At 36.8% G+C, this 27,963-nt stretch overlaps 1 protein-coding gene across 4 annotated transcripts in view; it reads right to left on the bottom strand.

The window, feature by feature from the left end:
* LOC105035253 (probable plastid-lipid-associated protein 12, chloroplastic) overlaps positions 1–27,469 on the bottom strand; it is a 48,518-nt gene extending 21,049 nt beyond the window's left edge. For 2 of the 4 annotated variants that reach the window (XM_073256709.1, XM_073256712.1), the window contains exons 1-5: positions 27,125–27,465; positions 26,889–26,942; positions 26,478–26,582; positions 25,055–25,129; positions 19,954–20,073 (exon numbers count right to left, since the gene is read on the bottom strand). In XM_073256709.1, the coding sequence (XP_073112810.1) occupies positions 19,954–20,073; positions 25,055–25,129; positions 26,478–26,582; positions 26,889–26,942; positions 27,125–27,379 (609 nt within the window). In that variant the 5' untranslated portion in view covers positions 27,380–27,465. Of the gene's footprint in view, positions 1–19,953; positions 20,074–25,054; positions 25,130–26,477; positions 26,583–26,888; positions 26,943–27,124 lie in introns of all 4 variants that reach the window. The other 2 variants (XM_073256711.1, XM_073256710.1) reach the window with 2 other exon arrangements.
* Between the last annotated feature and the right edge of the window lie 494 nt (positions 27,470–27,963).

The raw sequence follows: 27,963 nt of genomic DNA, 5'->3' as shown, positions 1-27,963 counted from the left end.
AAGCACCGATGCTCTAAGAAAAAAATTATCATGCACGCATCAAAAATTATGTTGGAAAAAGATTTAAGACTGGGCACTTACTCCTTAATTACAAGCAAATACTCCTGGGCTACCATTGTGTCCCTTCTTTATCAACTACATAAAGGAGAAGAAAGATGGTACCTCGTGATCTATATAAAACAAACAATGAGGCAAACATATTACTAAAAATCCTATAGATAAAATATTTGCATTATAACTCATGTAATGTATGCCTTAGGCATATTTACCCTTCAAAAATCACTATTTGCATATATGCTCTTTAATCCACCCTGCCTCTTACATCCCTCCAATGAGATTTTTGGTTGATGGTATTAACAAATAACCATTTCACAGATAAAATGACTATTATGTTTATGCTAATACACCCAAAAATTTAACACTCATTATTTTAGTAAAAAGCTATATCTTTGCATAATTTTTTTAAAGGAAATTCATGCAAAAGGGCAATACGATCATTTTACAATTAAAAAGGTTTTTTATTGACACCATTAGCCAAGATCTAATGGGAGGAGCATCCCCATAATGTTGGGTTTCAGTCGGGCAGCGGAACATGATTTTCAATTTTTTTTAGTAAACATGCTTTTAACTCTTAAAAGCAACAAAACGAAACTCAATCCCAAGAAGACCTTGCTGATTTCAATCAAACATAACATGCATAATATTCAGGTAAGAATTATACCTTCAAGCTGACGATGATCTGATGCAAGTATGATCTCCATGAGACACCCACGTGGATGTCCTCTAGTGATAGTCCACACAGGATCGATCACAGACTTTCCCAATCTGCTACTACATTGAAGACTACTTCATAAGATTCAGCAGACTTTCCTTCTCAAGGATGAAGCATACAACAACTTGATACTTTCCAAATCTCCACAAAGATCACCTCTAAATCTTTTCTCAAAAGATTGGCACGCCTGTTCTGATTTGGATATCAACATTTGGATATGTCAATCTCTTAGAAAGGCAGACAATCTGCTTTCCTAATTGATTTCTTTCCTCTTTTATTTTTCTTTCTTTCCTTTTCTTTTTTTTCTCTGATTTTTTTCCTTTCTTTTCCTCTTCAAAACCCACACCTAACTCCCCTCAATTTTGTACGCCAACCCATAGAGCGCCCCCTTATTTATAACATACGAAGGGGTGTGGAACCAACCTTTAGCGCCACACTTTCTCACGTGAGAAAATAAATGGTAAGGCGTGGAAGAGACTTAAAGTAGGACTCTTCCTTTCTGTGCACACTCCCCAAGGCCCATCAGATGGCGCGTGGAATAAATGACAAGGTTTTTAAGAGGAGTAGACCAGAAGAACTCTTCCTTCTGAGCACATAAATGAGGCATTAATAATGGCGTGGAGGCACGGAGGTGGTTGGATTCACATGAATCACTTTCATGTGAAGTGGTTTAGAAGCCTAAGAGTCTTTTGGTGTGAGTCATATCAGATTAGGTCAAGACTTCAGGTTCTAGGTTAGCTCAAACAACTTTGGGCTAAGCTTGATTGAGAATTGGGTTAATTCATGTGCTAGCATGTCAATTAAACCCATAAGATTTTAATAAATCTAATTGGATTAGTCCATGATCAAATTTCTAAGTGTGTGACCCATTGGGTTCCACATCTAGCCAGCAATAGACTTAGGCTCATGACCAAACTCAGTTAAAAATAGGTCAGCCTAAATGTACCAATTAATTAGAACTCCTAATTAATTACTGAATTAAACTCTTTAATTCTTGCAAGTCTACAAGTCAAGATTGATGTCTAACAACATATTATGACTACCTAAAAGATATGAAATTTGGTAGAAATACCAAAAATAGCCTTTAGTGATGAGTTACCATGCAATTCAATCATTCGATCATATAACATTCCAGATAAGCTATGGGCGTGGAATCATGTCAAACCCAAATACTTATCCATATGTATCTTGATCTAAAGGTGATGACTCAGTTGATGATATATTAGAAACTCTTTTAATTATCATCCTGCTTTGTCCAAAGACTTCTTGAGTCATTATCCTATGAGATCACATAGGATGTTCTCTCCCCTTATTAGGAGTGATCAATCTTTGTTGACCACTACAATCTTCTTGCACACTTCACCATACCCAGAACATCCCACACAAGCCTTAGAGAGTCATGTTAGAATATAAACCAAAATATAGATTCATGTACATAAGGTACCATAGTGATCTCAGGTCTAAGGATCACTTGCACGACTCCTACTAGAGAACAATCAGTTGACATGCATATAAGACTCCATCAAATGTTCTCTCATTGGGTTAATTCAGTGAACTCATTATCAATTAGCACCTACATCCTTATATTAGTATTACTACACAAGTGATTGTAAGATTAACTATCCTCTCCGTTGAGCATACATAGGATATACTAATCTTACCAGTATCATTGATCCCTGAATCAATGATCCTATAATTGAGAATATTTTAGATTAGGGTTATCAATGATTTAGATCTTACTGGTATGATCTCATCATGGTCCTAAAACTATTGTCCTAATCTATGAGATTCATTACAATCTTAATCAAATATCAAGATACAGCATATAATGAAACAAAATATCTAATTTTATTAATAATTAATGTCAAATACATGAGTTAGAAAGATAGAATATAGAAAATATCCCATCGTATTACATTCGTGATTAGCTTGTAGGGCATAATTCTTTCACACAAAAACAAGATAAATAGAATAGACAAGTAGTGATTTTGAAGGCATAAAATGCAACAAGCAATATTTGCAAAGGTATTGTTAAAAAATCATTTTTTAAATGTCCTGAACTTGTTGAACTATGGCCCTATTTGGCATGCCTATAAGTAGTAAAGCTTTGGTAATACCTAGATCCCAGCCCAAAATTTTAACAACCCAAAGAAAAGGAAAAAAAAAAAAAGAAAAACCAGCACATGCTGAAAAATACAATGGAAAGGACTCCTTTGAAGTTCTCTTCCCGTCTAATTCTCAGCCAATAGGATCCTAATCCAACCAGGAATTGTGTTGTTTTTTATCTCAAATTCCCTCCATTGATGTCTATTTAAAGGCCAAATCCCCTCACTCCCTCACCAAAATCGCTGCTGTTCACCACCCTTTTATCCCTCTTTTCTCCTTGATTGCTAGCAGTTTAAACTCACTTCGACTGCTAAAACTCAAACTTGTCTTCATCATTGATAAGGTAAATCACTTAGATCGTCTTCCTCCCAATCTCTTTGGTTCCCAAAGCTTGGATTTTAGTCGATTATTGCTGGAAATTTTCCTGAAAAATCTGATTGCATTTCCCATGTTCTCCCATGAATTATCCTTGATTTCCGATGTTGATTGTCGTCATTGATCGCCGGACCGACAACCCTTGGTTGTGTCACCATGATCTTCCCTTTCGGCTATGGGCACCGCTGGCTAGGGGACCTCGCCTACTTTGGGAACAAGGGAATCAAAGGGTCTCCTCATCGCCAAAGAAGAGAGGAAGAAGGAAGAAGGGAAAAAGAGAAAAGAGAAAGAAAAATTAAAAAAAAAAAAAGAAAAAAAAAATTCTTTCTCTTCCTCCTCTCTTTCCTCTTTAGTCTCTTTCTCTCTATATTTTCTCTCCCTAATTCCTCTCTCCAAAATTCTCTCTAGATAGTTTCTCTCTTCACGTATTTCTTTCTCTATGATTGATCCAGTAAAAGATTTTCTTTCAATAATTTTGATAAAACTCTAGCGAAGAGAGTCCTAATTCATGATCGCCGGACAGTGTCGACATCCACCTTGACCAGACCCGATACCATTAGATTTGATCATCCATAATTTTTATTGAACCATCTGTACACTAGTTTAATCATGATTTGATTAAATCACCTTGATCAGACCGATTGAGATGTCGGATAGTGTTGCCTGATCAGTCATGCTCCATGTTGTCAATTTCTCTCTCCTTTGATTTTCTCTCTATTTGATTTATGAATCCAATAATAGGTCCTAGCTCTATCGCTTTTGATCCGAGTTGACCTAGTAGACAGATTTTGAATCATTTTGTAGGTCAGACAATACATGCCCACACCATCTGAGCCTTTATCAAGCATCTTAAGATATAGTCCTTGTTGATCTCTATCAAATTATTATATTTTAAGTGATCCTGATTAGATGAAGCTACTTGATCAAATGGACCCTTGATTGTCAATCGGTGTACTAACCTCCACTTTGACTTTTGTTAGGCATTAATAACTTTGATCACCATTGATCTCTGTTGGACTATCTATTTCTTATTCTAATCATGATCAAATAAAATTATCTTGATTCGACCAACCAAGATGTTGAATGCTACCACTTTTGACAACCTTGTGAGGGTGTCGAAACTTAGGATTTTATTAGTTGTAGCTTAAAACTGATAGACAAATATATTTTGAATAATAGATTCTAAAGAATACTCTTAGGATTGATTGAATTTATCTGTTCACTATTTTGCCAAGTAATGAACTATCCTTTCGAGATATTTCATAATTTATTTTAAAATAATTAATTAGTCTTTAATTTATTTGTAATTTATGAAACAATATTTTGAATGGAAGCAATTTGAAAATTTGAGATTTTTGGAATATTATGGTTTATTATGGATTATGCATTTGTTGAATGAAGTTATGATATATATGTTATCCTACAAAAGTGCTTTAATACGTATCGGATTTGAGCTCTCAACCTAACTATGTTCGGTGGATCCTGTCAATAGGGGTTAAATGTTGGTACTCAATGGACCCCACCAATGAGTTAAATGTTGGTGTTCAATGGACCCCATCAATATGGGTTAAATCTTAGCATCAGTGGGCCCTACCAACAAAGGTTAAATATTGGTACTCAGTGGACCCCACCAATGAGGGTTAAACATCGGTATTCAGTAGATCTTATCAATGGGGGTTATGCATTGACACTGATTATTGAGCTCTGGCCTCCCCACAGGATACAAGTGCAGTCCTAATTAAGACTATTGCATTATATGTGATTTGTTTCGAAATAGATTTATGATTATGTATGTATATGAATATTTGAAATGATTTGATTTGTATTATTAGGATGGAATATGTTTTTATGTTTATTCATTGCATCTGTTTTCGAACATCATATATTATGATAATATTTGAAATGTCTAATTGAGATATTTATTACTTATTAGACTATCGAGCTCATTATATTTTCTTTCTTTTCAGATTCAGATTCTTAATTACGAGTATAGGTACTAATTTGGAAGTCAGCTTAGAAGCAAGAGTCAATGGTATCAATGGAGTTTAGATATAGATTTATTATTATATTTTATAAGATTATTATTTGAGATTTAATTGATGTAAGATCTTTAGAATATTGTTGAGATTTTATGAGATTAAACTTGATTTTAGTTAATTAAATTTTGGACTTAATTTGTTATTAATTCTTTTATGATGAATTGATATCATGTTTGGAATATCTTGCACACTTGTGGAGAGAGTTCTTTATGAATATGTGATAGTTGCCATTATCTTTAGATTTGCAATCTCGGGTTGGGGGCGTGATAGTTTTTGTCAGTAGAGCTTCATCAGTAGAGCTTTTAATAAAAAGCTTTTGGGTCTTTGGTAATTACATTTATGAAGTGCTATAAAATTTTAATATTTATTCAGTAACCAAATTCAGAAAATGCTTTTAATATTAGAAAATGATAACAAAGGTTATAATATAGTGCTTTCAATTATCTAACCCATAATTTTGTTATCATAATTATTTTTAATTTAAAAATTTTATATTTTTGATATTTTGATCGAAATAATATAATGCATAATAAATTTTATATTTATTAAAAATATATTTTTATTATATTATTATATTATAAAATTAATAATACTATATTATAATAATATGGTAGTACTATTTTATTATAATATAATATGATTATATTTTTACCATATTTGTTATTATTGTGCTATCATCATATTCTACTACAAATCTATTGTTATAAAGTATTGTTAATCTACAATATTTTATATTTTAATTAAAAATAAAATAAATAATATAATTAATAATACAATTATTTTTTGTTGTGATTATAAAAAAGAATATCATAATAGCAATTGGGATAGTTTTTTATTCTAATAACAATATAAAAGTTTGTCATTGCTTGCCCAAATACAAAATGATAATAAATTATTCATATATCCATATAACAACAATGTTCACCAACATTTCTTCGTACCAACATTTCAAGAAACAATATCTTAAATAAACAAGTCAACGGGCCAACAACTCAAAAAATATTGCCATACAATCACATCATTATTCAATATTTGACTTTGTTCTATACTCCTTTTTCTTGTGATTCATCAATCTCTAAACAATCATGGACATTTGGAAGACCATAGAGGATAAGTGGTTGCTCTACTGGGGCCCACCCATTACTGATGGACATTTGGAAGACCATAAAGAACTTGGCGGGTTTTGAAGCAACCCATTTGTATTGGGAAGCGAATGATGCTACAAATTGGATAGCTTTATATGTAGCTTGTCACTTAGTGGATGTTATCTGGGAGAGTATGTCTTCAACCCCTACCCAGCTTGGGGATATTTTGTACTCCAATCTCTTAAGATGTATCTACTCTAGGGTGATATAACTAACCCATCTCAGTTCTCACCCCCACCCCCACCACCAAAAAAAACAATCAAGGAGTAGATCCTCATCATCACCATGAGGTTAAAATTCAAAATCCTTAATTGCATGACCTTGGCAATAAAAAGATAGAAAATTAAATGATTATGGCAATAAAAAAATATTTTAAATTAATTTTTAAAAATTTTGTTGTGGGGACTCGAACCTAGGTCTCTTATATGAGCTTTTTCCCTCTCAAATATAAAACAACTCCCTAACACACTAGAAGTAAAGGTTTTGCACAAAAACTCCAAATTGGAGCTTTTATAGAGTTGTTGCCCAAAAGCTAGGTCTCCAAATTGGAGCTTTCCCTCCAAAAAGTGCTTTTACGACCTTCAAAAGCAATGCTGGCTAGGCCTAAGCCCTTGGGGCTTACCGAGGTCCAAATAAGGCTTGTCTTAATATTCAACCATAACAAGAAGGCATGGTCATGCCTATTAATCCAGGTGGTTGCTCCATATTGGTTCACTGAATCGATGGAACCAGCCATTTCAAAGCATGCTAAATCATACTAGCAGTGGACCGAGATGGTTCTACCATTCAAAACCAGACACTGGCGAGGGGGACGGGAGGGAGGAGAAAGAGAAGAAGAGAGAGAGAGGAGAAGGGGGAAGGAAGAAGAGAAAAAGGCTGGGGAGGCTGTCGGAGTGGGCCGAGGTTGTCAGAGAGCCACAGAAGCCTTTAGTGACCGAAGGAGCGGCTCCACCCTTCTCCAGATCAAAACAGGAGCAATTGCTCTTGTTTCAATTTTTTTATTTTGCCGACTCATAATGAATCCAGCAACCTTATTGCCAACTTCACTATGAGTCAGTGAAAAAAAATATAATTCGATCGAAACAAGAGTAGTTAATCGAAATAGGGGCAAATCGCCCCTGTTTTAGTCCGGAAGATATTGGGACGCACTGATTAGTTTAAGCCAAAAACAACTAAAGATGCATGATATGTATTATTTGTATCAAGCACACATTGGTTTATAGCTTGGTACTCGAAGGTTTTGCATCATCAAAAAGGGAGAGATTTTGAACCAAGTTTTGATTTTGATGATACAAAACACTTGAGTACAAATGGCTGTAGATCTCTTAAGATACTTAAAATGACCTATTGAATTGAAGAAGAAAACCTCTCAAAACACCTAAGTCAAAAAAGTTTTCAAGACATTTTTCACAAGTTTTGGATTAAGGAGTCAATCTTAGAAATCAGTCATCGACCCTTGAACATCCACAGGTCCAAATAGAAGACCGGCATTTTTGGAGGTTTCAGAAGTCAACCCCAACATATTGGAGTAAACTAGTACTTTCCACAAGTCGACCCTAGGTTTGTAGGAGTCGATCCTTGAACAGTCTTGGCCAAGGATAAAAAGAATGGAAAAACAGTCCCTCGGAGAATCGACCCTAGCTCTAGCAAGAGTCGACTCTAGAACAACTGTAAAAATGTTAGAAAATCGGATTGACAGCATGTGTAGATTTCAAAACTTTGAAAACAAGCAGCAAAAAATAAAACGGATTAAATCCTTTAACCCCACATGCTATAAATCAAATCTAAACCTACTCAAGCCAGGAGAAAGCACATATCATCAATCTGGAATTTAGAAAAAATTTATGAGATCAGATCTCATTACCTTTGCGCGGATAGAAATTCACCACTATTGATGATCTGGATTCGTAGAAGTTGAGCCGCACACGTGTCCGACCTCTATGGATATCCATCAGGATCGATCTCAAACTTTTTCTTTTGTATGAGATTCTTCTTCTCAAGAAGAACCTTGGCCTTGAAAACTTTGATCAACTCCTTTGATCTTAACTATGAGATCAACTCTTGATCTGCAGCTTCTTCTTCTTCTCCTCGATCTTGATCTCAAGTCACCAAAACTTCTTCTAGCATGTGGAAGAGAGAGCACCCAACTTTTGGACGTGAAAAGGAAGAAAATGATGAGAGGAGGATGGAGATGGAGAGAGGGAGAATTTTATTGATAAAAAATTATTCTATGAAATCTAGAGACCACCTTTATATATAGACACTGCCCTGATACATATCAGGAATCCTATAACTTAAAAAGGTAGATTCTTATCTCATAAGAATCCTCTACCTTTTAAATCTGATTTATGCAAATAAAACAGATATAAATGGTAGTTAATCAGTCCTTTTAAGTATGTACAACAGCATCTATGGAATACATGTCAGGTGGTTGGGGCGCCAACTCTTAACGCCCCACAAAGGATCTCTAACCAAAAGAGATGGGGCATGCACCCCACTCTCTCTCTCCACGCCATGACACATAAAAGGGGTGGCCCCTCTAGGATATGGCACCCAATAATTTTCAAAAAAAAAAAGATGCACCACATATTCTTCCATCTATTCCATATGCATACTTAGAGATAATTAGAGATAAAGAAAGATAATGTTAGAATAATTATGCCAACTAATTGACTTAATCAAACTATCTTGGGTTCACAATTAAGAGCCCAATTAAACCCAAATGAATTTAGATTAGGTTCAAGGCTATAGACTTGATTAAATCAAAGTCCCGAGAAGAATTAGGTTTAACCGTGTGCTAGCATGGTTCTCATAAACCTAATAGGATTTCAATAAATCCTAGCTCAATTGAAACTTCATAAGTCCAATCGATAAATTCAAAATTAAATCCTTAATGTGTGATCCCATAGGTTTCATTCTATCTGATAGTGAGATATATTGTGATCTCTATCACAATATCATCGAAACTCTTTTCGATTGATTGGAATATTTTCAATTCTACCCTTCGAGGGCCATCGATCATCAAGATGACATCGATGAGTCTTACAATCCACCAGTGATACCTAGCAGTATATAGTGGCAATCCAGTAGAATGAAAGTACGAACCTGTAGGTGCAGTTATCGTATGATTCAGTCCTTCTATCGTGAGTCCCGACTTGACGGAGATCATGGAGAGCTCGTCAGACCCCATCATCAGTCATATGCTAGATTGACTCGAGTCGAGTTCATTTATGAATCCAGTGAAAACTCTTTTTCAATATTCACACTTGCTTTGGCCAAAGACTTTCTGAACTCAGTCTCACAAATTGCATAGGACTTTTCCTTTTCTACCAAGGTCGATAGATCTCATCTAGGTGCATCCTACTCCAAACAGCGAACCTGAACCTACTGAAGCCAACATACACAGCAAGGACCCAAATGGCTAGGGACCAAGAAAACGTGCAGTCAAACACAGTAGCCTCGCTGCAAATAACCAATGACACCGCAGGTCAAAGGACCACTCCACCACTGCAACATCGAGAAGACCACTAACGAATGAGTAGACATCCATGCGGTTCTCGTGTTGGTCACGCTCAGTGCAAATTGTTCTCTAACAACCACTTGCACCTTCACCCCAGTGTCTCTACACCGCAGACCTGAGACTCATCTACCCATAAGAGAGGTGAACTATGCACCGACTTAAATAGATTGATCACTGTCCTCCGTGACGATCCTTTGATCGGGAGTATTTAAAAATTAACCACTAATTAATGTATGTCTCAAATTCTTAACTCTTTAAAAATATACAAAAGTCATCTTTGTTAATTTCTAGAACAAATCATAGACACATAAACATGCTTGAAAAGAAAAAGCCCTTTATTGATAAAAAAAATTATAAGTACAAGTATAGGCCCAAGAATTACATAATGTATCAGCCAACAATTGGCTTCTAGAGCATAAATCCAACAAACTCCCACTTGATCTAAAGCCAATTGGCCATATACCTAAGACCCATCTTCTCAAAGTGAGCTTCGATCTTCGGCTGGCTGAGAGGCTTGGTCAATGGGTCTGCCACATTCAACGCGGAGTCGACTCTCTGCACCTCGACGAACTTCTTCTCGAGATATTCGCGCATGATGTGAAACCACTGATCTGTGTTTGGACTTCTGGTGAGTTCTGAGCTCCTTAGCGATTATCGCAGTACTGTGCAATGTCATATGATGGCATCACACCCAGCTTCGCAACGAACTTCTTGAACCAAAAGGCTTCCTTAGCAGCTTCAGAGACGGCGACGTACTCGACTTCCATAGTCGAATCTGCAATGATCGGCTACTTGGAACTCTTCCAGCTAACCGCACCATCATTACACAAGAAGATACATCCTGATGTAGACTTTCTATCATCAACATCAACCATAAAGTTTGAATCAGTGTATTCCTCAACTTTCAGCTTCGACCCTCCATCAAAGACCAATATCAAATCCTTAGTCTTTCTCAAGTACTTAAGGATGTTTTTAATAGCAATCCAGTATTCTTCACCTGGATTCGCTTGATATCTACTCGTGATACTCACGGCAAGTGCTATATCAGGACGTGTACATAACATGGCATACATGAGATTTTCTATTGCCGAAGCATAAAAGATCTTGCTCATGTACTGGATCTCCTCAGGTATGTCAGGCATATCTTCTTAGAGAGATGAATGCCATATCTAAGGAGCAAAAGACCCCTCTTGGAGTTTTCCATGTTGAGCCTCTTCAGCACCTTCTCTATGTACATATGCTGTGAGAGTCCTATCATTCTTTTGAATCTATCTCTATAGACCTTTATATCAAGAATGTAGAAAGCTTCTCCTAGATCTTTAATGGCGAACTCTTTCGACAACCATACTTTGACCGACATGAGTATGAGAATATCATTCCCAATCAGGAGGATGTCATCCACGTATAATACGAAGAATGTGACAACGCTCTCACTGACCATTTTGTACACGCACGATTCCTCCTTGTTTTTGATGAAATCAAACGTTTTGATCACATCATTGAAGCGAGTGTTCCAACTCTGAGATGCTTGCTTAAGTCCATATATGGACTTTTGCAGCTTGCAGACCTTGTGATCACTATCACTGGACGTAAAATCTAGAGGTTGCTCCATATAAATATCTTCCTCAAGATATCCATTTAAGAAGGCAGTCTTCACATCCATCTGTCAGATTTCATAATCATGAAAAACTGCTATGGCAAGCAGAGTACGAATAGATTTCAGCATGACTACGGACGAAAAGGTTTCATTATAGTCGATGCCTTCGTGTTGACTATAACCTTTCGCGACTAGCCTTGCTTTATAGGTCTCTATCTTACCATCCGACCCAATCTTTCTTTTATAAATCCATTTACACCCAATAGGTACAATACCTTCAAGCGAATCTACTAAGGACCAAACTTGGTTGGAATGCATGCATGGAGTCAATTTCTGACTTCATCGCATCCATCCATTTCTCGGAGTCTGCATCTAACATTGCCTCATCGTAGGTTTTGGGATCATTTCTTATGTCCCTATCTCCCACAAAGAACGCTTCTTCTAAATCCTCTATAAGAATACCTAAGTATCTTTCAGAAAGATGGGAGATCCTACTTGATTTACGAGGTGAAGGTATCACATCTACTGGCTCATTATTGGGTTCAGATTCTTGGACTGGATGCTCTTCAGAGACTTTCTCTTCGAGCTCAATCTTCTTCCCACTGCCTCCATCTTGGATAAACTTCTTTTCCAAGAAGGCATGTGGCTCACAATGACATTGTGATCCTCAGGAAGATAGAAGTAGTATCCCATGGTTTCTTTAGGATACTCTATAAAACGAGCCTTAAAAGATCTAGACTCTAACTTGTCCACCTGCTGTCGCTTAACATGGACTGGATATCCCAAATCTTGAGTACCCAAGAGTTGGATTCTTACCATGCCATAATTCATATGGTGTGGTAGGAATGGATTTAGAGGGAATCCGATTCAAGAGATGAATCACCAAAAGCAAAGCATGTCCCAGAGAAAATCAGGAAGGTCTGTGAAGCTCATCATGGACCGGACCATATCTAATAGGATCCGATTCCTCCTTTCGGATACCCCGTTGAGTTGAGGCATCTCTGGAAGTGTCCACTGTGAGACTATACCATTATCTTTGAGATAGGCCCGAAATTCTCCACTAAGGTATTCCCTCCTCGATCTGATCGAAGAACCTTTATAAAATTTCGATCTGTTTTCTACTTCATGTCTGAATTCTATAAACTTTTCAAAGGCTTCAGACTTTCAATGCATCAAGTACACAAATCCATACCGTGAATAATCATCAGTAAAGGTTATAAAGTAGATATAGCCACCTTTGACTTGTACATCAAATGGACCACACATATCAGTATGTACCAGGGCTAATATCTCAGTGGTCCTTTCCCCTTGTCCTACAAAGGGCAGCTTGACCATTTTTTTTTGAAGACATGATTCACAGACTGGATAAGACTCGAAAGTCAATGATCCAAGAAGACCATCTTTCTTCAGTTTGATGAGTCTGTCTTCTCCAATATGGCCTAGCCTAAGGTGCCACAGATACTTTTGGCTGATCCTATCTCTAGATCTCTTAGACCCTATGGCATTTACTATTTGCTCGTTAATGTTTCACTTGCATTCGTATGCAAATGGTAAAAACCATCAATCAAGAAAGCACATGCCACAAGTTTATTTCCAAAATAAATAGAACATGTCTTTATTGAAATGAAAATTATAATTATCCTGTGCCAGCACAAAGATAGAAATCAAATTTCTACTGGCTACAGGTACATAGAAACAGTCTTTTAAAAGCAAACTAAATCCTAACGGTAGTCGCAGAGGGTAGATCCCGATGACCATAGCAGCAACCCTTGCTCCATTGCCGACTCGGAGAGTGATCTCCCCTTCCTTCAACCCCGTAACTTCTTCAAGACCCTGCATTAAAGTGCACAAATAAGTACTTGAACCAGAATCAAGAACCCAACTAGAAGAAAAGGAAACCGTTAGATTAGTTTTAATAATGAGCAACTCAGACGTACCTTCAAAAGGTCCATCCTTCTTCCTGCTCTTGACAGTCGCCAGGTAGGCCGAACAGTGGCCTTCGACATTGCAATAGAAATATTTTTCTTTGTCGTCAGCCTTCTTTGAAACCTGTTTTTTGGGCTTGGCCTCATTTCTTCTGCTTCTTTACGAACTTTTTCTTCTTCTTGAAAGAAGACTTCTTTTTGGAGGAGGAACTGTGTCCCTTGAACTTTTCAAGGTGCTCTCTGCAGTCACCAGCATATTCAATAACTTTGGCAAAGTAGCACCAATCTTATTCATATGGTAGTTCATGATGAATTGCCCATATGGATCAGGAAGAAACTGGAGGATCAGATCCACCTGCAATTCCTTATCTATATTCATTCCGAACTTCTGAAGCTCTTCTATGTCCTTGATCATTGTCAAACAATGATCATTGACAGCCTGCCCATCATGCATCTTCGCTCTGAAAGTCTCCTGGAGATCTTAAAGCGAGCCGTGCGACTTTGTTCACCATACAACTCTTACAGGTGAACCAGTATCTCCTTGACAGTCCTCATATCTTCATCCTATTGCTGAAGATCATTGGACATGGATGCTAAGATATAGCATTTCGCCTTGTTATCTTCGTCCATCCACTTTTCAAGTGCTGCTCGTTGATCAGCGGATGGGCGAGCAAGTAACGTAGGTGCTTCCTGATCGAGGACATGGGTGAGTTTTTCGAAATTGAGAACAATTCTCAAATTCTGGAGTCAATCTTTGTAATTGGTGCCGGTCAACCTATTTGTATCAAAGATTCGGACCAAGAGGTTTGAACTCGACATGGTTATCTGCAGAGAGAACAGTTTCTAATTAGATTTTGTACTTATAAAAATATTTGTTTTAAAGACTTTAAAAACAAACAAAGGCTCCCACTATTTTCTCGAATCTCCCACACTCCTCGGGTGGAGAAACGAAAACCTATACGCGATCGATTTCAAGTGGGTACTGCAGTCCCATTAATCTATATACACCTCACCTAACAGTTAGTGGTTAGTACAGACCGATAAGCGAACAACACTTTGTCCATTGCTTCACGAAGCAAGATGCAGTGGGCTTGGTCTCTAAGTCCTGTGGCCTCACCTAACAATTATTGGCACATTCCTTAGTTAAGTCAGACCCATTGTTCACTAGCAGGCAAGCCGTCATTGGGACCCTCACCTAACAGTTATTGGGCCCAACCCCATCTCTACCCGGGACATCAAATGTCAATAGAGTGGTTGTACCTTTCCGATGCAACCGAACTACTGTAACTAGTCGAGAACGATTAACGCTAGAAAGACATCCGTATCTCTACAACGATGGAAGACCTCTAGACTTAATATTTAATGAGGAGATTTGGGTTTAGGTCTCTTCTAGATCAGCAGATCTGACATCCGACTGATTAAATCAGATCAGCACATCAATATGTCTAACCATCCTAGTTGGCATGGATAAACTCGAGTCAACTAACCTAACACGAAACTAAATCTCCCAAGATGGCCAGGTAAGTTAAAATGCGTGGGGTCCCCCATTGCTTTCCTTAGACACCAATCAAAATTGATCAGGTTAGATAACGGAACTAATTAAATAACCACTATCTAAATATTTGTCTTAGACACCAAATTGATCAATTAGAATCGATTAGATTAACCTATTGAGATGGACCCAAACCACTGAGCCAAATTTGGTCTTAAGTTAATCAACTCACATCAAAATATGAATCGATACAACCAACTACAACTAAAGTCAACTTTGAGCCCCTTTGATCTAATCGTAATCATCTATTGATTAGGTTCAATCAACTGCTTAAAATTGAAAATGGATTCTAGTCTGATCTAATCAATTAGATCCTAATTGTAGTTTGTGCACTTAGACCTGATTTGTTCAACCCATACCCACATGCAACAACATAATTTAGATTTAAAAACAATTTTAGATTATGTTTCATTGCATGCAGTTAATGGCTTATGATCTTGAAACTGTTTCAGATCTAAACCTAGTTTCATATATCGAATATATGTAGTTTCACATCTAAATCAAATATGCATCACATATACATTAATTTTAGATCTAAAACTAAATTTACACATATCAAATATGTATAAAATCAGATCTGAAATAATGATCAAAATATTTCGAAAATATCTTTTCAAAAACTGATTCACATCAAACTAGGATAACTTTTACAATACAGGGGTAAACCCTATATCAGGACTACCTTATTATATCAGTTTGATGTAAACTTTTAATCATTCTAATTTCAGATCTAAACACAAATTAAACATATCACATATGTTAATTTTCAGATCTAAAAGATTTGATTTGATTGTTTCGAAAATAGTTTTTCAAAATCGATCAATCTTGTGCTAGACAACCTTTGCAGTATAGAAGGTAAATCCTATACCAGAACAACCTTATATCAGCACAAAATTAATTTTAAATCATTAAAACTTTCAGATCTAATTTAAAAATCAGATCATATGTGTTTTCAAAACCAGTGGCTCTGATACCACATTAGAAAATCGGATAGGCAGTATGTGTAGATTTCAAAACTTTGAAAACAGACAGCGGAAAACAAAACGGTTAAACCCTTTAACCCACATACTAGAGATCAAATCTAAACCTACCCAAGTCCAGAAAAAAGTACATATCATCAATATGAAATTTAGAAAAAATTTATGAGATCAGATCTCATTACCTTTGCACGGGTAGAAATTTACCACTATTAATGATCTCGGATTCATAGAAGGTTGAGACGCACACATGTCCGATCTCTACGGATATCCACCGGGATCGATCTCGAATTTTTTCTTCTCGTATAAAATTTTTTTCTCAAGAAGAACCTTGGTCTTGAAGACTTTGATCAACTCCTTTGATTTTAACCACGAGATCAACTCCTTGATCTACAACCTTCTTCTTCTTCTCCTCGATCCTTGATCTCCAAGTCACCAGAACTTCTTCTAGACGTGTAGAAGAGAGAGCACCCAACTTTTGGACGTGGAAAAGAAGAAAATGATGAGAGGAGGCATGGAGATGGAGAGAGGGAGAGTTTTGTTGATCAAAAATTTATTCTACGAAACTTTAGAGACCACCCTTTATATATAAACACTGTCCTGACACATATTATGAATCCTATCAACTTAAAAAGGTAGATTCTTATCTCATAGGAATCCTCTACCTTTTAAATCTGATTTATGCCAAATAAAATTAGATATAAATGGTAGTTAATCAGCCCTTTTAAGTATGTACAACAGACATCTATGGAATACATGTCAGGTGGTTGGGGCACCAACTCTTGACGCCCCACAAAAGGATCTCTAACCAAAAGAGATGGGGCGTGGACCCCACTCTCTCTCCTCCATGCCATGACACATAAGAGGGGGTGGGCCCCTCTAGGATATGGCGCCCAATAATTTTCAAAAAAGAAAAAGATGCGCCACATATTCTTTCATCTATTCCACATACATACTTAGAGATAATTAGAAAATAAAGAAAAGATAATGTTATGATAATTATGCCAACTAATTGACTTAATCAAATCTTCTTGAGCTCACAATTAAGAGCTCAATTAAACCCAAATGAATTTAGGTTAGGTTCAAGGCTGTAGACTTGATTAAATCAAAGTTCCGAGAAGAATTAGGTTTAACCGTGTGCGAGCATGATTCTCATAAACCTAATAAGATTTCAATAAATCCTAATCCAATTGGAACTTCATAAGCCCAATTGGTAAATTCGAGATTAAATCCCTTAATATGTGACCCCATAGATTCAATTCTATCTGGTAGTGAGATATATTATGATCTCTATCACAATATCATCGAAACTCTTTTCGATGGATTGAAATATTTTCAATTCTACCCTTTGAGGGCCATAGATCATCAAGATGACGCCCGATGAGTCTCACAATCCACCAGTGACACCTAGCAGTATATAGTGGCAATCCAGTAGAATGAAAGTACGAATCCCTAAGTACAATTATTGTATGATTCAGTCTTTCTATCGTAAGTCCGACTTGACGGAGGTCATGGAGAGCTCGTCAGACCCCATCGTCAGTCATATGCTAGATTAACTCGACTCGAATTCATTTGTGAATCCCGTGAAAACTCTTTTTCAGTATTCACACTTGCTTTGGCCAAAGACTTTTTGAACTCAGTCTCACAAATCGTATAGGACTTCTCCTTTTCTACCAAAGTCGATAGATCCCATCTAAATGCATCCTATTCCAAACAGCGAACCTGAACCTACTGAAGCCAACATACACAGCAAGGATCCAAATGGCTAGAGACCAAGGGAACGTGCAGTCAAACCCAGTAGCCTCGCTGTGAATAGCCAATGACACCGTAAGTCAAAGGACCACTCACACCACTGCAGCATTGAGAAGACTACTAACGAGTGAGTAGACATCCATGTGGTTCGTGTTGGTCACGCTCAGTACAAGTTGTTCTCTAACAACCACCTGCACCTTCACTCCAGTATCTCTACACCACAGACCTGAAACTCATCTGCCATAAGGAGGTGAATCGTGCACCGATCTCAAATGGATTGATCACTATCCTCCGCGACGATCCATTAATCGAAAGTATTTAGAAATTAACCACTAATTAATGTATGTCTCAAATTCTTAACTCTTTAAGAATATACAAAATTATCTTTATTAATTTTATAATAAATCATAAACACATAAACATGATTGAAAAAAAAACTCTTTGTTGATAATAAAAAATTACAACTATAGGCTCAAGAATTACATAATGTGTCAGCCAACAATTGGCTTCTAGGACATAAATCCAACAGAAACAAGACAGGAGATAGGCAAAAACATAGTTCTTTAAGAGTTGACCCGAAGGCTAAATGAGTTGATCTCTGAAGAAGAGGAGTCGACCCCTCTACACTTGATAGCCTAATGACTAGTTTTTCTAAGAGATTCTAACAGGCAGAATTCTTCTCCAACAGCTAGTTTGCCTCTTCCAGCCAAAATTGAGTGTATTTAAGGCATGAATTTAATCGAGGAATATAAAGAAAGAGAGTTAAGACACTCAAGAGAGCGTTTCAGTTAAAAATAAAGAGTGCATTCATTTTTTGAGCAAAAAAGCAGTTAAAAGCTACTATTGCTTGAGCTACCAAAGAGAACCCATCAGCCATTAGTTAACTCCCTCTTAGTCATAAAGAAGTCAAAGCCTTCAAAGTGAATCTTCCATGACTTCTCTCACATCATCGAGCTACTTTTGTTTCTCAGCTTTGGCTCAATTTCTTTTTACATAATTGTATATCTTGTTGTTGTTACAAGTCTCTTGGGTTAACAACTTTTGGGATAGGCTAAGTCCAAGCTCGAAATTAGACGGTTTATGAAACTAAGTTTAGTGATGACTTAGTTGAGGAGGTTGTGATTGATTATCTGAGTTAAAATTCGATTAGTTGATTATGAGCCTGCTTAAAATAATCAAACTGCAATCAACTGGATTATAGTTGAAATTCCCCAACAAGGAATTTCAGAAAATGAACGTAGGTGCTAAATTTAGCACTGAGCTACTATAAAATTATTGTATTTATGATTGTGCATTGCTCCATTCTCTTGCTTTACATCTCTTAGTTTAATTATGCAGTTTCTTATTCAATACACTTCACTCTCATACAGTAAAACTCACATTAGTGCACATATTTGTTTCATTTTTTTAAAAAACAACCCAATTGACCCCCCTTTGGGTTGCTACATCTGGGCAATACTTTAGCATTTAGTCTGAGAGAAGTAATTTGAACTATGACATGGTTAAATGTCAAATAATTTATAACTTTATTTATGTTATACACTTGAAACTATATTTATAAATCTTCATGATCTATGGATATATGATTTTGGTATATGGTACTATGAAATATCTTATCTTGCAATAATTGTTATTTTCTCTAAATGAACTCATACAAAAACTAATGCTTGATCCAGTACGATAGTGTATGGTTTATTACTGAGTCGTGTAGGTTATATCTCTTTATTTTTCTTTTTCCAGATGAATAGGATCAATAAGAATGAAGAATGGTCTAGGATTGGTGTTCGTGTTAGCAAGCTTGGCAATTTTGTAGCAGAATTTTAATTCTTGAATTGACCATGAATTTGTAGTAGGTGGCTTTCTATGTTTTCATGTAATAAGTTTTGATATTTAAATTTGGATACAGTCACTCTGAACTAGCATTTATTCAATTGTTTAATAGATGATAGATTTTGACCTTTTATTTTATTTCAGATCATAATTGTTGGTTTTGTGTTTTTGTGGGCTGTATCCCTTGATAGTATGGCCATATTATGGGGCATGACAAACAACCATATTGTCTTTAGGCTGATACCAAGAACAAAATCTTTTCTCCCTATTCAAAAATGACATCAGAATAGAGAGGCTATCTGTCAATGATACAAGATACATGCAGAAACTCAGATGATTTATTTATAAGCAATGCGGTCATACCTCTACTTTTAGCTCACCAATTGCATCTGAGAATTTCACAATATTGGATACCCTTGGGTCATCTGTTCTAAGGTAAACCTCTTGAAAGATTTTGAAAAAGTCAACCCCCACAAATGTTCTCTGCAAAGAGGTCATGTAGAACATCAAGAGATAGGTAGGAAAAGGGTAAGATATTCAAAATTTGAATTCATAATTGGATAATCAAGCTAAAAGAATTACTAAGTCTTACATCTGATAAGAAGTCATGTAGAAGAAAAGACCAAGATTGCCTAATGTCACAGATGTTATGCATTAGTAGAACCATAAAGCTGGTACTCGAATCATATGAATCCTTTGAGAGAGATGTAAATCGCAATTGCAGGACATCATTATAAAATATAAGTAGCAAGGTTTAGAACAAACATATTCTTGATTATATATCATTGTTCTTCATTGGAAATTGTGGTAGATTGAAAGGAAAAAGCAAAGAGTGTATTAGTTGGAAAAAAACCCTTTCCTTGGGCTTTATCTAGTAATGATACTAACAATATGGCAATCTAGGCTGTGGCTGGGGTATGTTGTGGGACTAACATTTCCAGACCTTACTTGAATTGATCTGATTTGGTACCAAAGTTTTTCCTACACCTCAACTCTCATACATTTTGAGATGGATAATGAGCTTCTAGCCAACAAGAGTCCCGAGTGATAGGTGATAACATGTTAGCATATTTGTAGATAAGAGCACAGCATACTTTCAAATGAAAGTTTGCAAGAAATCACCCCGGCACCCCCCAACACCCCCCCCCCCCCAAACCCCTCCTCCACCCGAACCCCAACCACGACCCCTAATTTTCAGATTTGCAAAACAGTGACATTTTTTTCTGACTTCGCAAAAGAGGGTCTCTGACTTATTCTCTAAATTGTTTAAACCCTGCTCATGTGGCACCCTCTTTTCTCACTTGCCAACAAGAAGGTAGGAACAGCTGGGTTTATGAGTTATGGCTTTTGAAAAACCAAATCACCCAGTTCTAAAATACAAAAGGCAGCTGCCTACATATCCAATGGCTAAAAAGTGAAAAAGAAAGGACAGAAAGTTACCACTTTCCAGTTAAATATTGTCCCTCACTCTCTGTTTCTCTATTTTCCGCTCTTTCTCTGGTTATCCTTCCTTCAGTCTTACCTCTCTTACTCTTGTACTTAAGAAACCCTATGCTCTCAACTTTGAGCTTCTTTGTATGAAATAAGTCAGTGCAGTAGTCAAAGATAGAGCACATATCACCATAAGGAGGATCCATGATAGTAGTTATGATTGATCCTATTGTTACAGAAGAAGACTCCGTGCATCATGCAGAGGACCACGTTAGAGGCATGCATATTCCCCTTGTTTTGCACAGAACATGCCGGAAATTCTGCTTTTGATAATGCACATGATTCTCTTGCTTCCCTAATTTTATATTTCCTCATATACCCCAATATGACATTTTGTTGCACACCCTCAACATCAGCATCCTTGCACACCTTGATTTCTGATTCGTTGCATGCCTTCATTTTTGCCAACCTTGCACACCCCCTATTTGATGAGCTTTTGCACAATTCCTCTTTTAAGAGTCTTCACACACACACATTTTAACCAGTACTTCCATATAATGTACTAGTGCATTTTGCAATTCCTTTTAACATTTCCAAATTCAGGGTTCACTATGCACAACTATAGACATATCAACTTCTTGCTCATTTGTAGATTTGAGCTGCAAATGTACCCTTCATATTGCTCATCCCTCAATCATTCAATTCTTCCTTGTACATGTGCATCTTTCCAGTACAATTCCGCAACTGTCAAGTCCACTTGTGCAACATAAGTGCATAATTCTCTAGTGCACTACTGAAAAAGTTATATAATTATGCAATTCTCCAATGCAATCGTGCAACTCTCTAGTATAATGGCATAACTCTAGAGTGCATTTCTATATCTCTCTTTTATATTGGCATAATTTTATGGTATCACCGCATAATTTACTATTATAGATGTGCACATTACTTGTACAATTGTGCAAGCTCAATAATATTTATTTATTTTCCCTTGTCATCCATTCATGCCACCTCATCAAAGCAAGACTAGCAAGAAGGCCATGAGTTGCTTGGAGAAGCAAGTGGAGCAAAGAAAAGGTGGTGGAACTAGAGAACGGAAGACCTTCAAACAGGAACAAGGAGAAGAGAAAAGGAAAATCAATGGAAAGAATAAAAACCACAGGAAAAGCTATAACACTAGCATGTCACAACCAAAGGCAAACAATAGAAGGCTTATAAGGTCAAGAAGCAGCAGCCTATAAATCTCATTATAACTTGCATGGATATGTCAAAATGTTCTATAAAATTTTTGCAATGAACCCAACAAGGAAAGTGGTTTTGCAACCATAGTCCAAGGAGTTGCAAAGCATAGAGTATTTAGGTAGATTCTGAACTACCCAAGCATGACTTAATATTACATCCAATGGATTTCTTAGTGGGAATATCTGGAAACAAAACCAGATTTTCCTCAAGAACTGGGTCCTTTCACCTTCACTAGTGCCAGCCACGATGTTCAGAATACCACTATGAGACCAATCAGTGGAACTGACTGAGCTTGATGTTAAGCCTTGTATCACAATTTGCGTCTATCTCAAGAACTTCAAAGAACTGGTTCAGAAGATCATATGATCAACTATGGCAACGAAACTTGTTGAGCATGATGATCTAGAGTCCTTGGAGGATTTTGAAAAAAAATTCTTACCTTGTTTTTATCTTTTGTTGTGTGATGCAAAATAAGACTCCTAGCCAAGTGGACTTTCACACTTGATAAAAGACCAATAGAGCAATGGACAACACTACTAGCCAAGTATTGTCCACATTCCACAAGTTCCTCATCCATAGGATCCCTATCCATTTGTTTTAGGTACAGATAAGGAACCTTGCTCAATGGATAAGTAATATTGAATACTTAAATAGTTATAACTTTGTACTATATTATGTAACATTTTCTTTTGCTCAAAGTATTACTAGGTTAACAGACTCTGTATTTGTAAAAATATGGTCCTATGAGGTCATAATACTATAGGATCCTTTGGTGCCAGCTGTTTCACCTCATATCTACCTATGGATTGGGTTGATGCATATCCGCCAAGATAAACTACCCCCTTCCTCCCCACCCCCTACCCCTCCTAGTCTCCGCCAACTAAGACTGCAACCTTAGAAGGTGCAAAGGTGGACATCAATGCTATAGGCAACATTGCACAACAACATCATAAGCATGAAAAAAAAAATGGACAACAAGATTCCATGATGACTTCATAAAAGTTGTGCAAGTTTTGCCATAATGTAAACAAGAACAAATCTCAGCACTTGGATGAAAATATATGCTTAATCTCTGGAATATTTTTGCTCACCTTTGTGCATGGACAAACTTATGAAGTTGGGTTTAAGAATTGCATATGTTCATCTAAGAATGTATTTGTTTCTTTTTATACCAAAAGACATAGCCCTTCTAGTGGAATACCATTGAATGTGCACAAAAACATGCATACTGTTATTATTTAATTGACTAATCATGCAAGTATTGGTATGAAACCTCACAGTTTCACCAATCTTCTGCAAGGCATGATTCCATATAAAGTAATATAATGCTGCCATAGGCTGTCTCATCCAGAGTGCAATTGTCATCTTGTCACCATGGTCACCATCCATCAGCACTTTTAAGGCAAGAATTAAGAAGAATGAGTTAGAAGTTCTTTGAGATCATATTTGAACACCACATTCAACAAGCTTCATAGATGGAGGGAAAAGAATGCAGGGTGCAATGTGAAACTGAGGAGCTTGAAGCCAAAGCTTGCAGAGGCGATAAACAGGGCAACAGTGAGCCCCAAAACAACCAACACCCCTAGGAAGTCCACCAAATTAAAGTGAAAAAATAATCCCACATATATCCTCTACTATCCCAACATGATAGATGGATAAAGGTGGAGAAGTAGGCTTATCTGAACATTTGAAGATAGTAGATCTCCAAAAAGAGAGTGGAGTCAAGAGATGCATACAGGGTTGAAGAACCTGAGCTTCCAATATTGGGGGGTGTCTAATGCAAAAAAGTGAGGCACTAGTACTCCATACACTCACTGGATGAGGTTTAGTTTCCCTTCTTTTTCTCCAATGGAGATGAAGGCAACTTCCACCTACCCTTTTGAACTGTATAATGCAATTTTCAACATAGTGAACTATCAGTGCTTGCCAGCACATCACATCAGGGAGAAACAATGGCACGATGCAAGCGGGGGCAAAACAGTCTAGGAGAAGGCCAAGAGACACCTTTTGTAAAATTAGAATGATTTTCACTGTTTTGCAAAGTCAAAAATGTGGGATTAGATTCTTGTAATTTCTGATTTTTTGACTTCTAGGTAGCAAGGGTTGAAGTTCCTCCTGTACCCTAATGCCAACATGCAATATGCCTCATGGTGCTGGCATTGCCAGAAAGAGGTGATGCACCATGTGTTGTTACTGGTTAGCACTGAAGGAGATACCAGTACCTTTCTGGTATGGCAGGGTATGGCCAGTACAGGCGTACACACTGGCACTTAAATTCTTGCATAGAGGTCATGCAATCAAAGAATAAATAATCAAATTCTAACCACTATGAAAAGTATTTTTTAAGTTGAACAAGCTTTGCACCAAACTATGTGGATCAATGTTGTGAATCAAAGTATGATCTATGGAAGGTTAAGAGTGTTTGATTGCTGCTTTCCACCTGATGTGAACCCCTTCATTGATCTCAAATTTCTGGCCAAGCAGCTAGCATACTTAAAAGCCATAAAAATACCATTGCAGTATTATGGTAATAATAACATCAAAACTTTTAACTTTTAAGCATTGGATATGGAAAAATTCATACATGAAAGGACAGATCTTCCATGCAATTTTTCACTTTAACCACTTTTTTTTTGGTGAACAAAAGAACAAAAGAAAGAGAAAATACATTCAAGAACCTCTAGAATAACAAAAACCACTTCAATGAATGCTAATTTTACTTTCAGAAATTAAACAACAGTGAATTTGGAAAAAAATTAAACTTCCATAGGTATATATTATGCCATCTTACTTGTATTAGAGATGCTGTTCCAGGTCTTGTAGTGAAGATTAGTTGCCAGCAACCTTCAATCAAACTGGAGCTTGTCTGCATAAGATTCATATATATGTTGAGTTAAATGCTTTATATAAATAAAAGGAAAGGATATTACTCATTTATGGTCCCGGCAATCCAAAGTGCTAGGAGGAGCAAACATGGGGCAGACCTAAACTTTTTGGCATCTTTTTAGCAAAGTGAAGTCACCAAGCAGTTGCGTTTCTAGAGTATCTAGATTAATGATTTAGTTAATTTGCCGCTACGGAAAGAAAAGGTCACATCAAGCGACCACTATTAGGTCATATACTAATTACTGATATCTTGCTAAACAGCAGTTTTTGTGTCATCTTCTGCAATTTTTTCTTTTAGAGAAATCAAGGAACAAATATTTTATTACCTAAAGTTCTGTTATGTTGTGCAATGTTTATTTACTCTTGACATTTTAACACAAAAAAGCAATCTTCTTCAATTTTTGAAAAGATTTTGTTACCATGGATAATTTGAGGGAGAAAGAAAGGGGAATTATAAAAAGGGGAATGGAGAGGAGCAATAGAGGTGAGAGAGGGCGGGGAGGGCAGCGGACTTGGAAGAGGCAGTGACTAACCTCCAATAAGGGCACATCTGTTACGTTTATGATAACAAGGGCATTTTAGTCAGATAATAGATTTATAGTATTAGGCAATGGTCACACGCCACCACTCTGTTAATGAAGATGGATGGTAGGACCACTTTGAATCACTCTGAAAAGTCAAAAGATGCATTTCAAAATTTTTAAAGATGATGGGCATGGGGGAATTGCCCAAACTTGAGGGGGTGAAAATATTATTTTCTCTATATTATATATAATGATTGATGTGTAGACCTAATAGGAGATAAGTCTTATTGCAGACATGGATAAATTTAAGCCAGATAAGGATAACGCTGAGTAATCTTAAAATAGATGAGAATAACCCAATTTGATTGGGTTTTGATCATACACCTACATGATATCAACTATTTGTCATCAATGGACAACATAAGCATATTATAGCTCTAAATTAAACACAGAGACACATGCATATACACATATATGGATGCATGCATGTACATGTATGAGCATAGGTGTGACATGAATTTTGAACTCCATGCATGCTAACACCAAATTGTCATCAATAGACAACATAAGCATTTTATAACTTGAAATGAAAATTTTCCACTATCCAATAGTCGAAGCAAATTTCAACAGACAACTACCAAATCTTGATGCAAGAGCAGAGGAGATTCAAACTTAAAAAAAACAAGATTCAAACTTAACAAAAACAGCTCCCCATAGGTGCAAAAGCTCAAGAAGCTAATTATGCCTTTATGGCCTGGAATATCAGCCTCTGTCTGAACACTGGGCATCTTAAGCCCTGAGTACCTGAATTTTGCTTGGGCCCATGTTGGTTTGTTTGAAACTGCTAGAATTATCATAATTACTTCTGCTCCACTTAATTAGCATAAATGTCACAGCCAAGAGCCAACACTACATGAATAAAATCATAACAAGTAGAAATCAAACCTTTGTAGCATTTTACCTACATAGATCATTATATATAATCAAATCCAAATCAACTTCCTCGTAGCAATGTGCTTCAATCCAATAGAAGATCTTTTACATTAGAAAACAACCAACACATCAATAAGCATGTACATTTCTAGGACTATCTATTGTTGGGCATGCAAAGGTAATTGTGATGCCATTGTTATCCAGGAAAATCAAAGAGAACATATCAATAAACTTATAACAAAAACCAACTTTTCCATGCATTCACTGAATAGAGAGGCTCACAGGTTCAGGAACACCTTGCAGACTCTCCAGGGTTTGCACCGCACGCTCGACATCCTGTGAAAATTTACTACATTAAATTTAATGACATCGAAGACCATGACAAATAAAATCTCCAAGAAGAATGCAAGCTCGGAAGGTAAAACCCCAATAAGAAACGGAATCCAAACTGTCCAGTTGATTGAACTCAGCTGGAAATGCTCAAGAAATTGGGAAAGGAGACAGTAGAGAGGCAGTGCCTGGAGCTGCTGGGGAGAAGCGGCGCGGCCTCTACCCTGGATCCCGAGAAGGGCTTCGAGGAGAACAGCTTCGGGCTCAGTGAAGGAGAGCTGCTGCTCGCCTTCGAGCAGAGAAGACGAGATGGGACGAAGGGATGGTCTCCTCCGGTGGGGTTTTGGGAAGAGATTGCGGGGTCTTGAGGTTGACGGCGGGAACGAGGTGGGACAGCGGGAGGAGGGAAGAGGGAGACCGAGCATTGCAGCTCCGGCGGCCATCTCAGGGGACTTGTTTGGTTTTGTTCCTCCGGGTGTAGGGAATGAGCCTTGGGAAATGAAAGGGTCGGAGGGCAAAGCCCGGGAATGACACCGGCGGTTCCACGTGCAGCAAGCATGGTTCGGAACCGTTATCCGCTTTGGCCCGGGATCTGATGTTTGGTATAGAACATACCCAACACAGCTTGTTGACAATTTTTTTTTTTTTTTTTTGTATTTTTTGTTATAAGACTACAGGGGGTATCTGATTCGCTATTGAAATTAGAATTGGAATGAAAATCGAAATAGATTGAAATCGAAATCAAAATAGCCTAATTCTCCGAAGCATTTGGTTCATCACTGAAATCGAAATGGATGATTCTCATTGTTGTTGCTTGATTCATACAAAGATAAGAATCGGAGTCAACTCAAATTTTTATTCTTATTCTTAACTAAAATTTTAAAAATTAATATTAAATAAAAATTAAATATAATAATAATGATAAAATATTTTATTAAATAAAATATAAAATATAAATAATTTTATGAAAATAAAAAAAAGTGAAAGAAAAGAAGAAAAATAGAAAAAATAGAAAAGAAAATGAAAG

This window comes from Elaeis guineensis, chromosome 4 (assembly GCF_000442705.2).
Source record: "Elaeis guineensis isolate ETL-2024a chromosome 4, EG11, whole genome shotgun sequence".
Lineage (NCBI taxonomy): Eukaryota > Viridiplantae > Streptophyta > Magnoliopsida > Arecales > Arecaceae > Elaeis > Elaeis guineensis.
The sequence above is the reverse complement of the archived record's forward strand: the minus strand, read 5'-3'. Positions and strand labels throughout refer to the sequence as shown.